Source organism: Esox lucius, chromosome 7, assembly GCF_011004845.1.
Source record: "Esox lucius isolate fEsoLuc1 chromosome 7, fEsoLuc1.pri, whole genome shotgun sequence".
NCBI classification, from domain to species: domain Eukaryota; kingdom Metazoa; phylum Chordata; class Actinopteri; order Esociformes; family Esocidae; genus Esox; species Esox lucius.
This window is the reverse complement of record NC_047575.1, coordinates 46,103,484-46,117,861: the sequence shown is the minus strand read 5'-3', so window position 1 is coordinate 46,117,861 and position 14,378 is coordinate 46,103,484. Positions and strand designations below refer to the sequence as shown.

At 41.9% G+C, this 14,378-nt stretch overlaps 1 protein-coding gene across 1 annotated transcript; it reads left to right on the top strand.

Annotated features, from left to right (window-relative positions):
- Nucleotides 1-267: 267 nt before the first annotated feature.
- On the top strand, nucleotides 268-12,346 carry lcp2a (lymphocyte cytosolic protein 2a). The gene is made up of 21 exons (XM_010871197.5): nucleotides 268-844; nucleotides 1,027-1,089; nucleotides 1,205-1,251; nucleotides 1,826-1,891; nucleotides 3,481-3,509; nucleotides 3,629-3,669; nucleotides 3,845-4,049; nucleotides 4,158-4,240; nucleotides 4,336-4,399; nucleotides 6,085-6,186; nucleotides 6,643-6,662; nucleotides 6,962-6,981; nucleotides 8,492-8,596; nucleotides 8,720-8,738; nucleotides 8,870-8,882; nucleotides 8,991-9,060; nucleotides 9,181-9,239; nucleotides 9,356-9,456; nucleotides 10,348-10,422; nucleotides 10,657-10,806; nucleotides 11,070-12,346. Exons 1-21 carry the CDS (start codon nucleotides 767-769, stop codon nucleotides 11,202-11,204), a joined length of 1,545 nt encoding a protein of 514 aa, XP_010869499.1. The 5' UTR covers nucleotides 268-766; the 3' UTR covers nucleotides 11,205-12,346.
- The last annotated feature ends 2,032 nt before the right edge of the window (nucleotides 12,347-14,378 follow it).

Below are 14,378 nucleotides of genomic sequence, written 5' to 3'. Positions count from 1 at the left end.
CTGCACACAAATCCCCCCCAACTCAAGCTCATCGGAGGCCTAATGTAGAATGATGAATGTCAGTGTTGAACGTTACAAATAGGAGAGGCCAGATCTTATCAAATTAGACTGTTGGTGACCATATATTGGCATTTCTGTAAATGTAGGCCATATTTCAATTGGTTGTTGTGTAACTTGGTTAAATTCGATTTTCTCTTATAAAGGGGTTGTACTTCCCCTTGCGCTTGTCACCACCAGTGTCATCATCAACAGGAAACGCAAGAGGAAGTTGGATCTGTTTTTTCAGAGCTCTCGGAGAACTTGCTGGCCAACCATTCAAATCTGACATCCACAGGTAAGTTTTTTTCGGTGTCTGGACTTCAGATCAAACTTTACTATCGCTGGATATATTTTGTCATCTACAAGCAAGCTAACATCGCATCTGCCATGACTTCGTTGAAGAGGAAGGAGGGAAATTAGTCAAGTGTATCTTCTGCAGCTCTCATAAAGCACATCTGGTGTGGGTGTTCTGCTGCCTCTCCACTGTGCAAGCAAGTTGAAATCTTATTTGTTGGAACGCTGGTCAGGGTGCAGACTTCCTCCACACACTGCCAGACGGAGCATAACCACGGGCGTAGCTACAAGGAGACATTTTCAGACGGGCCTCTAAGTCAAACATGGCCGTGGACACGACTACCCCGTAACAGCAGAGGAGGCATCCCAACTGTCTTCCAAAGTATTTGGTAAATATTTCATTTGTTTCAAGGACAAAGGACGAAGGTGGAGGATGAGTTTTGATCGGATGCCATCTAAGTCAGAGGTGATGGGCTGGAACCCACACCAGCTGGCAGACTATTTGAGGAGGGTGAGTCATTTTCTTCATCTTTCCTCTTTTTGTAGAAAAATGACAGCGGGGTAATTTTTGCTTGCTTCTCTGTCACACATAGTAATAATCTAAGCTAGCACAGGTATTCATCTTTCTGGCAAAAAATATTTCAAGCTGCCTCTCAGTATCCATGCTAAGTAGTTGGTTTTCTGCTTTTAAAGTTGGATTTGAGTGGCTGCGACAAAGTCATCGCAAAATGTAACATGAATGGACAAAGGTTCTTGGTAAGTGATATGAAGCACATCTGGCACTTTTCAATGTTTTCCTTGTAGTTGAAATTGGACGGGAAGACTAAAAAATGTGTTTTATTAGTCATAATCCATCTCTATCATTTTGTAGAACATGACTGATAATGACCTTCAGAAATTCCCCAAAATCCATGCACCGTGAGTAATTCATTATTTTTTATAAAACATTTCCTTTCAACAACTACACTGAATTTTAAATCACCAGATTCAAAACCAGCAAGTTGGATTAAAACCACTTATGGGTGGGCCAATGTAAGGCAGAATGAACATCACTCAGCCTCTTCTGCTTCCAGCCCCTGAATGATGAACATGTTGGGAAGAATGATAATATACACATATACAACATAGATACAAAGGAGCTACATGACTCTTTTAGGGCAGGAAACAGAGCAAACAGAAGGACCAAGAAGGACCACGGAGATAGACAGAGTGGGAAGAAAGTGGTGTCCTATTTTAGAGAGAAAAATGTGGAGAGCGAAAGACTGAAAATGAAACGTCAATCTACAAGAGATACCACATCCTGCCACAGTGCAGTAGATGGCACTCACCAATCACAGCTCACTAAACTGAACATGTGACAGTGCTTTGAATAGTGAGGGAATAAGTGACTATGTCGATACATAACCTTGTGATAAAAAAATAGAAGTACGGTCTGCCTGACAATAAGGCAGCAGTATTGACTGCAGCAATGCTTTGTGGTCTGTTTTTGCAGACTCATCACCAAAATATGCTGTGAAATCAACAGGAAAGAAGAAAAAAGGGGGTTCTTTTCAAAAAGGTGTGTTCCTTTCCTTGGAATTATGTTTGTAGAATGTGTTTTGTTATTTTTTCGGAAGTCCAGTTTGCCACGTTTTGGATTTATCTCATCCGTGGTGTGGTTTGACCCCCAAAACACTGCCTGTTTCATGACTGATTAACATGTAGATTACTTATGGTATGTTGACACACAAAATAAAGGGGCTCAAAACACAGGGTCACAAAATGGAGGATCTCCCACCATATTGTAACTAGTGTTGAATAACACTTGAGTTATGCAATGATTCCCAAATGTGTGAATATAGCAAGCAAGTTAATTTATATAGCACAATTTGACATCAAAACAATTCAATGTGCTTTACAAAGAACAATGTATGAAAGTACAATAACATAACAACGACTACTCAAATGAAAATATCAAAACAAATGAAAACAATAATAATTTAAAAAATACAATACAATTAGAAAACATATAAAGATAAAAAATGGGATAAAATCATAGGAAGCTATAAGGCTAAACAGTGTGGTTAAGTTTAAGTGCTCAGTCATAGGCACGTGAGAAGAGAAGTGTTTTTAACCTGGATTTAAAAATGGATACGTTTGGGGCACGTCTTCTGGTAGTTTATTCCAGTTGTGTACAGCATAAGTGCTAAACGCAGCTTCACCATGTTTAGTTTGGACTCTGGCCTCTACTAGCTGACCTGTGTTCATGGATCTAAGAGCCCTGCTTGGTTTATATTCTGCAAACATATCAGAAATGTATTAGGGTCTTAAACCATTCAGAGATTTATAAACTAAAAGCACCACTTTGAAATCTATTCTGTAATTGACTGGAAGCCAGTGCAAATATTTAAGAACTGGAGTGATATGCTCTGTTGTCTTGCTCCTGGTTAACATTGTAGCAGCAGCATTCTGAATGAGCTGCAGTTTTTTCACAGTCTTTTTCGGGAGTCCAGTTAAGAGGCCATTACAGTAGTCAACCCTACTAGAGATAAAAGCATGGATGAGCTTCTCTTGGTCTTTTTGGGACACCAAGCCTTTGATTCTGGCTATATTTTTTAAATGACAGAATGCCGTTTTGGTGACCGCTTTGCTATATATATAAAAAGTCAAAGTAAAAATACTGTCTACTGGCAATAAAGAGGAACCAGGCATGTGATCATCCTTCTAAAATCTTCTGTCCTCTAAAAAGTCCCTCTGTGAAAAAAAACCCAGATGTTTTGGAAGACAAAATCAGATTAATAACTTTTTCCAAGAGAGGTTTTGGGGTACACCCACACCATTCTGATGTTGGGGTACGCCCACAACATTCTGACGTTGGGGTACGCGCACAAAGCATTCTAATTTTGGGGTACGCCCACACCATTCTGATGTTGGGGTACACCCACAAACCATTCTGATGTTGGGGTACGCCCACAAACCATTCTGATGTTGGGGTACGCCCACACACCATTCTGATTTTGGGGTACACCCACACACCATTCTGGTTTTAGGGCATGCTCAGGCCATTCTGATTTTGGGGTACATCCACTGTAAAGAGCAGTGTGTAAAGAGGCCCTAGTTATAAAATCTAGTTTAATTCACTCATATTCTTGTTTGTCCTTTTTCCAGATCTCCAGCACCGAAGTACAATGAACCAGGTATGGATGATTTTTTATGTGTAAAGACAGACCTTACGTGAACTCAAGTTGTGTTGTGTTTAACCTGGAGGTAATTGCACTGTGATAAGAGACGTCTTGCTCCACAATTTTAATTTCAGAAATTCCCCAAGAGGAACAGCCCTGGGGACCTGATGAGTTTGTAAGTCTGACCCTAGGTGTAACTGCTCAATTTCAACTCTATTTGTTCTGTTGACTTCTTGTGTTTTGCCTCTCTGTTTATTGTTTATATTTTTGGGTAATATTTTCTGTGCATTATTTTCTGAGGTTATTAAAATGATCTAACCTGGTTACTTTTCTGCCTTCATCCATGTCAGAGCGACGCAAGCGACGACGACTATGAGAGCCCTGATGCCGAAGATGATGACGGCAGCGGGGGGGATTACGAGTCCCCGACGGAGGAGCCAGAGGCCGGAGGCGAGGACTGTGACAACGATTACGAACCACCTCCCTCGGAGCCGCCCGAGGAGATCCCCCCCCAGTTCCGTGCTCCCAAGGTCTTTTCTGACCATGTTTACGTTGGTAAGGGGACATCAACACGACCGTCGTTTGAAGGAAACCTTGAACTGCAATTTCTCAAATGGGGTTCAGTCCTTCGATCTGAGCCCATCTGTCCGTCCCTGTGTTTAGATCGAACATCGAGGAGCCAACCTCCTCCGCCGCCTCAGCGCCCCGGCACCGGTCCTCCAGCCGCCTCACTCAGCCGTCCCAGTGTGAGTATGTTGCCTCCGAATGCACCGCACTCATCCACATCTCCCTGGCTCTCTCTCAGTCCTTCACCGTGACATTCATCTCCCCGTGTCTGCAGCTAGCGGAGCATGCCGCCCGAAGAGAGCCGTCTCCACAGCGTCCAGGCCGACAGCCCGGCAAGCGTGAGTGTCCATTCTGGGGTTGTCAGCGTGTCGAGTTGGCTGGTGGCCGATGTATTACGGCGGGTGTGGTGAAATCCCTGCGTCTTTAGTTCCTCATTCCAATACAGTGGCAAGGGGGTGGGGGAACCAGGCTATATACAGCAGGCAGAATGGTAGGAAATATCATACCGTATGTCCATTTTCAATTGCAATTTTAAAAAGAATATGGTGTAACCGATTTGTACGTCTGCATAGAACATATACAGCAGTGGATATATCAGGTCACCTTGTTGAAAGAGGCAAAATGATAAATGAACGATTGTCTTTAAATACTATTTACATACTAAGTGCAGGAGTAGGTGTGTGAGAGGGGTGATTTGATGTGACACCGGCCGTAGGCTGACGGCTGGTGGCAGGTAACGGGGACAGTCGGCCAGGTTGAATGTGCTTTCTGGCTGCTACCTGGGCAGCGAACTGTCAGGAAGTCCGGGACCAAAGCTGCAAAGGGAGGCGTTCCCTCCCAGGGTCCTGAGATTAGGGAGGAGCTCGCAGGGAACCATGAGATCGGATGCTGGGCTGTGGTCGATGAATGGCGTGATCAGCTGGGCGATCATCTTGTGGATGAGGGCTGTGTTGTCTGCCGTAGAGATTGCATCTTTTATCAATTTGTTGATGCGCCATGCAAGTCGGGCTGGTGTCCAGATTCTCCAGGTTGACGGTGTTGTTCCGGCATAACCAGCATTTCAAAGCTTTTCACGGCAAGGAAGTGCGTGGTACTGGTAGACTGTCAGCCCATCAGCGCTTCGGGCATCTGCATAGTTTCACTTCTCAGTGTCAACTGTGTAATGTGGAGTCCATCGATGAGCTCTGCTGATTGTGTCATAGATTGCATGAACTGCTGACATTGTGACATGTCTGGGTGTGGGGCGAGGTAAAAATGTGTTCTGAGAAGCTTGTGTTATGTGGTTGGAGTAAAATTTCAAATTTTCATGTGGTTTCAAAGATGCAATATCTAGCTATTATATAGCGTACAAACTATGAACAACACAATTTCAAATTATTTTCCCAAAGCACCTTTACAGGCTTAATAGGTTTGTGGATTAACAGCACAACAAACCTGTCCTGAGCAAAAATAATGAATCCATTAACCAAGCTTATTTATTTTAGGGAAAATGGTTTACTTGCTTGTCCGTAAAGTTTAATCTAGTGTTCTTCAACATAGTTGGTGCTTAGTTTCCAACCTAACTGTCATCTGATACAGGCGCTTTAAGATGACAGCTTCCGTGTTGTGGGGATATCCAATCAGGAGCCACGTATGTGTGTAAAGGTTTCCCATTCTTGGTCAGAGGCCACTTCAGTGTTTTTCAGTGTCGGCACTGGCTGCCTTCCTCTCATCACCGTAATGTCTATGAGAATCTATCTAGATTCAATCTAGTGTCCCTGGCTGATTTTCCAGTTCCCTACCGTTGATCTGTTCCAGATAATAAAATATTTCTCTGTTGCTTACCATCTTGATTATAATGGCCCACTCAAATGTTCTTGTGTGGGACTTTTGAGGGAACCTTTGTGGTTTTGTCTGGTTCTGTCCCTTCATGACTATATCTGTTTCCGCTTCTTGACTTGGACATCCCCAGAGAGAAGGATGTGGGTTGTGTTCATTTATGTAAAGATGTCCAACCTGTGTTGTCTTATTGTTTCTTTCCAAGTGCCTGGCCCTTTCACCCCCGCTCCCCTGGCTCCGCCAGTTGACCGCAGAATAAAGCCTACCAAGCTGGACAGAACCAACATGGCTGAATCGCCGATTCAAGGTACTCTCTCACAGATCCATACCAGGAAACCAAACCCTCATTGCAGTTGTTGTGCCGTGTGTTCTTACACCTGTGTAACCAGGTGGTCCGACAACCAAGCATTGGTTCCAACTTCATAAGTACATCGTTATGGAAACTGCCTAGCTCAGGGGCTTTCAACTGCTACCTTCCGAGGTCCTGGGCTTGACAGTTTTCTACCTCGTCAATAATTGCACACGTGGTGTTCCAGGCCTAAAAAAGTCCCAGATTAAAGGGTTGAAATGAAAAACCAATGTGAAACCGGCCTGAGGTCCAGAGTTGAAAACCCTTGGATCTTAGCATTTACGTGCAAAGAGGGTGATTTCCATTTGTGTTCGATTTCTACACATTCTAGTGTTTTATTAGCGGCTGTATCGTCGCCAAAGTTGATATTTTTTGTTACATCCGTGTACTAACATGCTCTGTTTGTTTCCACAGCAAGGAAGAACACAGAGAGGGTGAGTTTTATATTGTGTCCAAACTTTCTTTGCATCCCTAAATCACGGCCCAAGGCACATGCCTGGGCCCAAACCGAAAAAATATGAGAATATGTACAATTGTACAAAATATATTTAAACGGCAAATTCTTCACGTAAAATTTGTCCGGCCCTGTCGACGTTGGGTGAAGATAAATGTTCAGATGTTCTTGTGGAATTTCAAGTTTGTCAAAATAAGTGTGAATACTCTAATGTATTTGCTAATGGTTAGAATTACCTCTTAACACTAATGTGTATGACATGTTTGTTTTTCCAAACAGCCTGTTCCACCTTCTTGGAGGTAAAGAAGTCTATGTTTTTGCTCTGTATTGCTTCTCCATGACAATGTTCCCACTTTCCTGTCTTGTGACTGAGTGTACTCTATCTACTTTATATAGTATTTGTGCATATAAAAGATAGATTTGTGCTCAAACGTTTGCATACCCTTGGAGAATTGGTAACATGTGTACCATTTTTAAAGAAAACATGAGTGAGCAGGCAAAACACGTTTTTCATTTCTCGTGGAATTCACATTCAACTGTAGATCATAACAGAATGGCACAGTCATAAAACAAAACATGGCAACAAAGAAAAAATTAACTGATCCCTGTTCAAAAGTCTGCATACCCTTAGTTCTTAATACTGTGTATTGCCCCCTTTAGTATCAATGACAGCGTGCAGTCTTTTGTAATAGTTGTCTATGAATCCACAAATTCTTGCAGGTGGTATAGCTGCCCATTCATCTTGGCAAAATGGCTCCAGGTCATGTAAAGTCTTTGGTTGTCTTGCATGAACAGCACGTTTGAGACCTCCCCAGAGTGGCTTGATGATATTAAGGTCAGGAGACAGTGATGGCCACTCCAGAACCTTCACCTTTTCCTGCTGTAACCACTGGAGGGTCAACCTGGCCTTGTGTTTAGGGTCATTGTTGTGCTGTAATGTCTAAGAGCGTCCCATGCCCAACTTTTGTGCAGAAGAATGCAAATTGTCTGCCAGTATTTTCTGATAACATGCTGCATTTACCATGCCATCAAGTTTTTCTTTGTATCCCAAACAATTCTTCTGGCAGTTTTGGCTAAAATATTTTTGATCTACCTGACCTTTGCTTGGTATCAAGAGATCCCTGATTTTTCCGCTTCTTAATAAGTAATTGAACAATACTGACTGGCATTTGCAAGGCTTTGGATATCTTTTTATATCCTTTTCCATCTTTAAGAAGTTCCATTACCTTGTTATGCAGGTCTTTTGATGATTCTTTTCTGCTCCCCATGGCTCAGTATCTAGCCTGCTCAGTGCATCCACGTGAGAGCTAACAAACACGTTGACTATTTATATACAGACACTGATTGCAATTTAAAAAGCCACATGTGTGGGAAATTCTCCTTTAATTGCCATTTTCACCTGTGTGTGTCACCTTGTGTGTCTGTAACAAGGCCAAACATTAAAGGGTATGTAAACATTTGATCAGGGCCATTTGGGTGATTTCTGTTATCATTACGATTTAAAAAGGAGCCAAACAACTATGTGATAATAAATGGCTTCATATGATCACATACAGTGCTTAGTCAAGGACAGTTCATGAAGCCCTGCCTACTGTATTTTGGGGTTCTTGTTTATTAAACAGTACAACTTTTCTATATGTTTTGTTATTTCGTCATAACCCCAAATGAAGTTTTGACAGTGCGGGTCAGTGGAGAAGAAAGTTTTCTCCATATTGTGAGAATTCCTTATGACATGAATACCCACTGGGAGAATGCTTAATCCACTGTACAGTATCGGAAGCCCTGACTTCACTAAGTTCCTGTTTACAGGGCTCAGACAGAAGAGTCCAGGGTACCCAAACCTGCCATCCCAGTGTCAGCGAATGTCAGCCGGAGTAGCTCGTCAGTGGGCAGGGCCCTGCCGAGCGGTAACAGGTCTGTAGTGCCTCCAGCCTTCCTCCAATACTAGCCTGACTAGTTGGTAGTTAACTTATTAAAAACATTGGCACTGTGAAAGTAATTACGTTAACTCAACTGTAATGTTAACTTGTGTTGCAGATGTATTCCAAGAAATGAGGTGAGGGTAACATCACTACAATGATGGAAGTTGCTGATAAGGGTTTTGAAATGTCAAAACTGTCTTTATCTTGACTGAAAAACATCTTTAGTTCCGCCTGAACACATTTTTCTCATTTATTTTGGCAACAGGTCCATGATGAAGGTAAGCTGTATTCTGTAGTTAAGTTCAGACTGAACCCCATTTCAGCATGGAAGACTATTCTGAATTCAAGATTTTCTTGTAGTGATGATATTTAATTTGCTCTTGTAGTATCCAAACCAGTGAACTCCCACACATTTCCCAGACCAGGAATTCCCAGACCAACAATACCCCCAGAAAGGTGATGTTATTGTTTGTTTTGTTTTTTTTAAATGAAAATGGCTACTAGGTTAACAAACGGTTTGAAGTTACAGACCGTTCAGTGGCGATCGACCAACTCCTGCTCTGTCTCTGTCCACAGCTTCTCCAATATTTCTGCCACAGCGTCTCTTCCTTCAAGACTACAGGCACTGCAGGCCTGTATGTGCTGTGTTTTCACTTCAGCCCACCCAGAGTACTGGGTAGTGTGTGTTGTATGTATGTGTGTATGTGTGAATGACTCATACTCTTAACCAGTATGATTCTTGTTTTCCAAGCCATCACACACAGGGGCAGTTCTCGGGGTGTGATGGACAGACAGCCTCCTCAGCCGGGTCAGTGTTCCATGCCCCCACCTGCAGAACAAGAGGACGAACAGGTAACTTCCAACCCCCCCCCCCCCCCCCCCCGAATAAGTATGAGCCACTGATGCAATGACTTGTGCAGCTCAGTAGGTGGCGTCATTGCGTAGGTATTCTAAAGGAGTGTTGTCGAGTCCGACAGCTGACAACTCACTGAGCCCTTTGAAACCCCCCCCCCCCCCCTTATTTCAGCTGACATCTCATTGGTGGGCAATAGACAACCGCAGTCATGTTTAAAGTTGGTGCTCGCTATAACTCTCAAAGTGATCCAATAAAACATTGCCTAGCTGGATGAGAGCTTCAGCACTGTTCTCATTGAAACAGCATTCTTTTGCTGTTTTAAGAAAGCCAGTAGACTCATAAATGATTTCTGTTTCGTTGATGGTTGGCTCGATAATTAATAGCTCATTCATCAACTCATATTATACACATTCAGCGACACAAAAATGTGTCCTAAATGAAGTGTCAGGTTATTATTATTTTTATTCTACTTTTTTTTTTGCCTGTGGGCATATATATATAGGCAACACCAAAAATGAAATATAAATAAAATGTTGTTTTGGCAGATTGTCCTTCTGATCTCAGTATTATGATGACGATACCCCAATTTAACTCTTAATCCAAAGAGTCATGAGAGGAAAAAAATATAAAATATTTTAAATAGACACGTAATCAATTTACATTAATTACAGGTAGACAATGCACTAGGCTTGTTCTCAAATTATAATCTCTGGGGAAAAACTTTAGTTGAATAATACGTGTGTAGACTGAAAATGTTGACCACTCCATTTCATTTGTTTGTTCCCAAGTCTACCTCTCATTTATATATGCAGACATCAGCAACAGGCAGCTAAGTCACAGATTGCACCGTTATTGATACGTGGTTGTGTTCCTGTGTGAATGTGCAGGACTTAAACCCTAAGTGGTATGTCGGCCAGGTGACACGTGGCCAAGCAGAAGACTGTCTTAGACAGGTCAACAAGGTGAGGCGTCTCCACTGCAAATAGCACTCACACCACTCGCTGGTGCAGCAACAGGCAAACCCTCACTGTACCCACGCCTCAATTTGACCTATTGTGAATTACATTACTGCCTAACCCAATGTCCAAAAATGACAATACCACAAAAACGTTGTTTTAATTTGTGTAGCTTGCGGTCTTTTTGTGCTCCATGAAGACCTAGCATATTCATCCCGGTTCAATGTGCTGTCCGTTTAGGATGGTGCGTTTCTGGTACGGGACAGTTCGAAGCGCTCGTCCACCCAGCCTTACACTCTCATGGTGCTCTACCAGGCCAAAGTCTACAACATCCAGATCCGCTGTGAACACAATGAGTTTCTGCTGGGCACTGGTCTGAAGGCCTCCGAGGTAAATCACAGCTGCCCCGTTCATCGTGATCAAACCCAGTAGTCGTTCCTCACAAGATCACAGTCAGGAATGAACTCAAAGCCCTGATAATGGCTGGACACAGTGATTTATTTTATGCACAATGCTTTATTTTATATTATATTATCATTCTAAGGATGATAGTGTGAGATTCGTGAACGTCAATGAATTCCACGCACAGCCGTCTGACCTTGATGTTTCAGCTTCTGTTTTCCCCTGCTAACGGTTCGCGGTTCATGTTTCAGACCTTCCCGATGGTGGCAGACATCATTGGCCATTACAGACAGACACCACTTCTGCTGATTGATGCTAAGAACCGAGGGTCAGGCCAGCAGAACCAATGTCCTCTCATCTACCCAGCAGGAGCAGCAAGGTTTTAACAGACATCCAGGCGAAAGCAATAACATGGAGAAATCCTCATAACTTACAGTGGTTTTAAATAACCACAACTAACATTCGAATCCAAGTTCCTCGTTTTCACATGTACAGAAATTCCATGTAAAGCTGAATTGCACTTGGATGAAAAGTAGACCACTCTCAACAGTTCACTGTATGGACCTTAACTCACAACCTGTTCAACAATATTTCTATATATTTTTTATTTTTATCAATGTGTTTTTATTTACTATGAGAAGCACAGGCGCTGTTAGTAATTCTGTAAATGCTTGTGTTGTTGTCAGTCTTTTCCAGTCACATGCAATGGAAACATATAGACAGCAAGTGGTTCTGCTGTGAACCAGAACCCCTATACAAAGTAAGGAACATCTGGTGTAGATGGTCGGTCATAACTGCTGTTTCATAACAGGGAAATTTACCCGCTTCCAAATTAAACAGTATTTTCTGCATTCCTCTGTGGTTAAAAGCAAACAATGTCATCTCTGATTCAGTAGGTAACTGGTGCCTATTCATTGTTGTAGGTAGATGTTACATTTTATGATTAGAAACTTGTGGCTGCTAAACTTTTTACAAATTGTAGGTCATTGACTGCAGCACACTAAAAACATCCTTGACCTCTGTCTCCAAATCCTCTCATCGTTAACATCTTGTTACCAACTTCCAATGTTTTACTAATGTGCCTGAAACATATGACATGTGGTGTTGTAAAGTCTGAAACATAGACAATGACATGTGGTGTTGTAAAGTCTGAAACATAGACCATGACATGTGGTGTTGTAAAGTCTGAAACAGACAATGACATGTGGTGTTGTAAAGTCTGAAACATAGACCATGACATGTGGTGTTGTAAAGTCTGAAACATAGACCATGACATGTGGTGTTGTAAAGTCTGAAACAGACAATGACATGTGGTGTTGTAAAGTCTGAAACATAGACCATGACATGTGGTGTTGTAAAGTCTGAAACATAGATAAATGACATGTGGTGTTGTAATATTAATACCAGTATGTCTTAAAGGACAATGAATACACAGCCTGTCGGATCTGCACTACCAGCCGGTTCTAAAACGTTGCCTCATCCCTTATCATTATCATAATTTGTTTCTATAAAAGATTTGTCCATGGTCTCGTGTGTCTGATGTAATTTACATAAGCCCGGCATAACACATTGGTGCATCATCTCCTTTAAAGCTTGACTCCTCTGCCTAGACAGGAGACCTGCAGTGCTCAGAATGCAGAACACAAGAGCAGACAGTCACGCCCCTGGGAGACCGACGTGCTGCCAGGTGTGTTAGCAGCTCAGAGAGAGATTACTCCCTGTCACAATGCCATCCCAGACGACCTCCAAAAACATTTCCTAGGATATGTGTCCTTTTTTTTATGTATCTTTTCTTTGGGATTCTTGACTTTTTTTTGGAGGTTGGCAACACACACCTACAGTGGGTCTATATGACATACATTACATGAATGTTGGAAGTTGCATAGTGAACATGCATGAGAGCGCTTCAAAGAGCAGGTTTATGAACATGTAGCAATGTAGCAAACAGCCCACCAATCTGGAACTTTATTCAGACAGATGTTTTGACAGTTTTCTGCATTTTGTAGTCAGTTAATCTGTTAGCAAGCAGCGTGTAACATTTGTTGAAGACATCCCACATACAGTGGGGAGAACAAGTATTTGATGCACTGCCGATTTTGCAGGTTTTCCCACTTACAAAGCATGTAGAAGTCTGTAGTATTTATCATAGGTACTCTATCACATTTTATGATTTTTAAGTAATTAATTTACATTTTATTGCATGACATAAGTATTTGATACATCAGAAAAGCCAAACTTAATATTTGGTACAAAAACCTTTGTTTGCAATTACAGAGATCATATGTTTCCTGTAGTTCTTGACCAGGTTTGCACACACTGCAGCAGGGATTTTGGCCCACTCCTCCATACAGACCTTCTCCAGATCCTTCAGGTTTCGGGGCTGTCGCTGGGCAATACGGATTTTCAGCTCCCTTCAAAGATTTTCTATTGGGTTCAGGTCTGGAGACTGGCTAGGCCACTCCAGGACCTTGAGATGCTTCTTACGGAGCCACTCCTTAGTTGCCCTGGCTGTGTGTTTCGGGTCGTTGTCATGCTGGAAGACCCAGCCACGACCCATCTTCAATGGTCTTACTGAGGAAAGGAGGTTGTTGGCCAAGATCTTGCAATACATGGCCCCATCCATCCTCCCCTCAATACGGTGCAGTTGTCCTGTGTCCTGTCTCCTCAAAGAATGATGTTTCCACCTCCATGCTTCACGGTTGGAATGGTGTTCTTGGGGTTGTACTCATCCTTCTTCTTCCTCCAAACACGGCGAGGGGAGTTTAGACCAAGTGGAGTTTGGAGTATAGACCGGGTGTTTAGACCGGGAGTTTAGACTTACTGGTTAGTAGGTGATCAAATACTTATGTCATGCAATAAAAAGCAAATTGATTATTTAAAAATCATACAATGTGATGAAGAGTACCTATGATAAAAATTACAGACCTCTACATGCTTTGTAAGTAGGAAAACCTGCTAAATTGGCAGTGTATCAAATACTTGTTCTCCCCTCTGTAACATTTATTGAAGTAATCCCACAATGCAATGCTCTCTCTAAACATGCTGGCTAGCAAGGTTAATATATACCCCAGTGGCCAGGTAGCTAGAGAACATATTTACACAATAATGTCAATGTCAATATCAGCATATGAAGTAGTGATATACAGCAGTTGTAAAACTCTTTTACTTTTATTTTCGATTTGTACTTACCTAATTTATGCAATTGTTTTACAATTTTCATTTTGTAGATAATTTTGCAATTTAAATTGGTATATAAAAACCCTGTTGGTATCAAATAAATATTTAAGAATATTGTAAAAGAAAGAAAAAAAAACTAGAAAAAAAATTATATTAGAATGTAATGCTAAACTGCTCAAAAACATTAAGGGAACACGTAATCATCACAGTATAACCCTGTATAAACCAATTAAGCTTCAGGGACATCAATCTGTCCAGTTGTCCAGTGATTGTGAATCAATGTCACCTGTTTTGGTGCAAATGAAAGTGACAACAGTTGCGCTTTCATTTGCAAAAGGGAATGGTTTTGCAAATGGTGGCCAAAGACAATTGCTCTCTCCTCA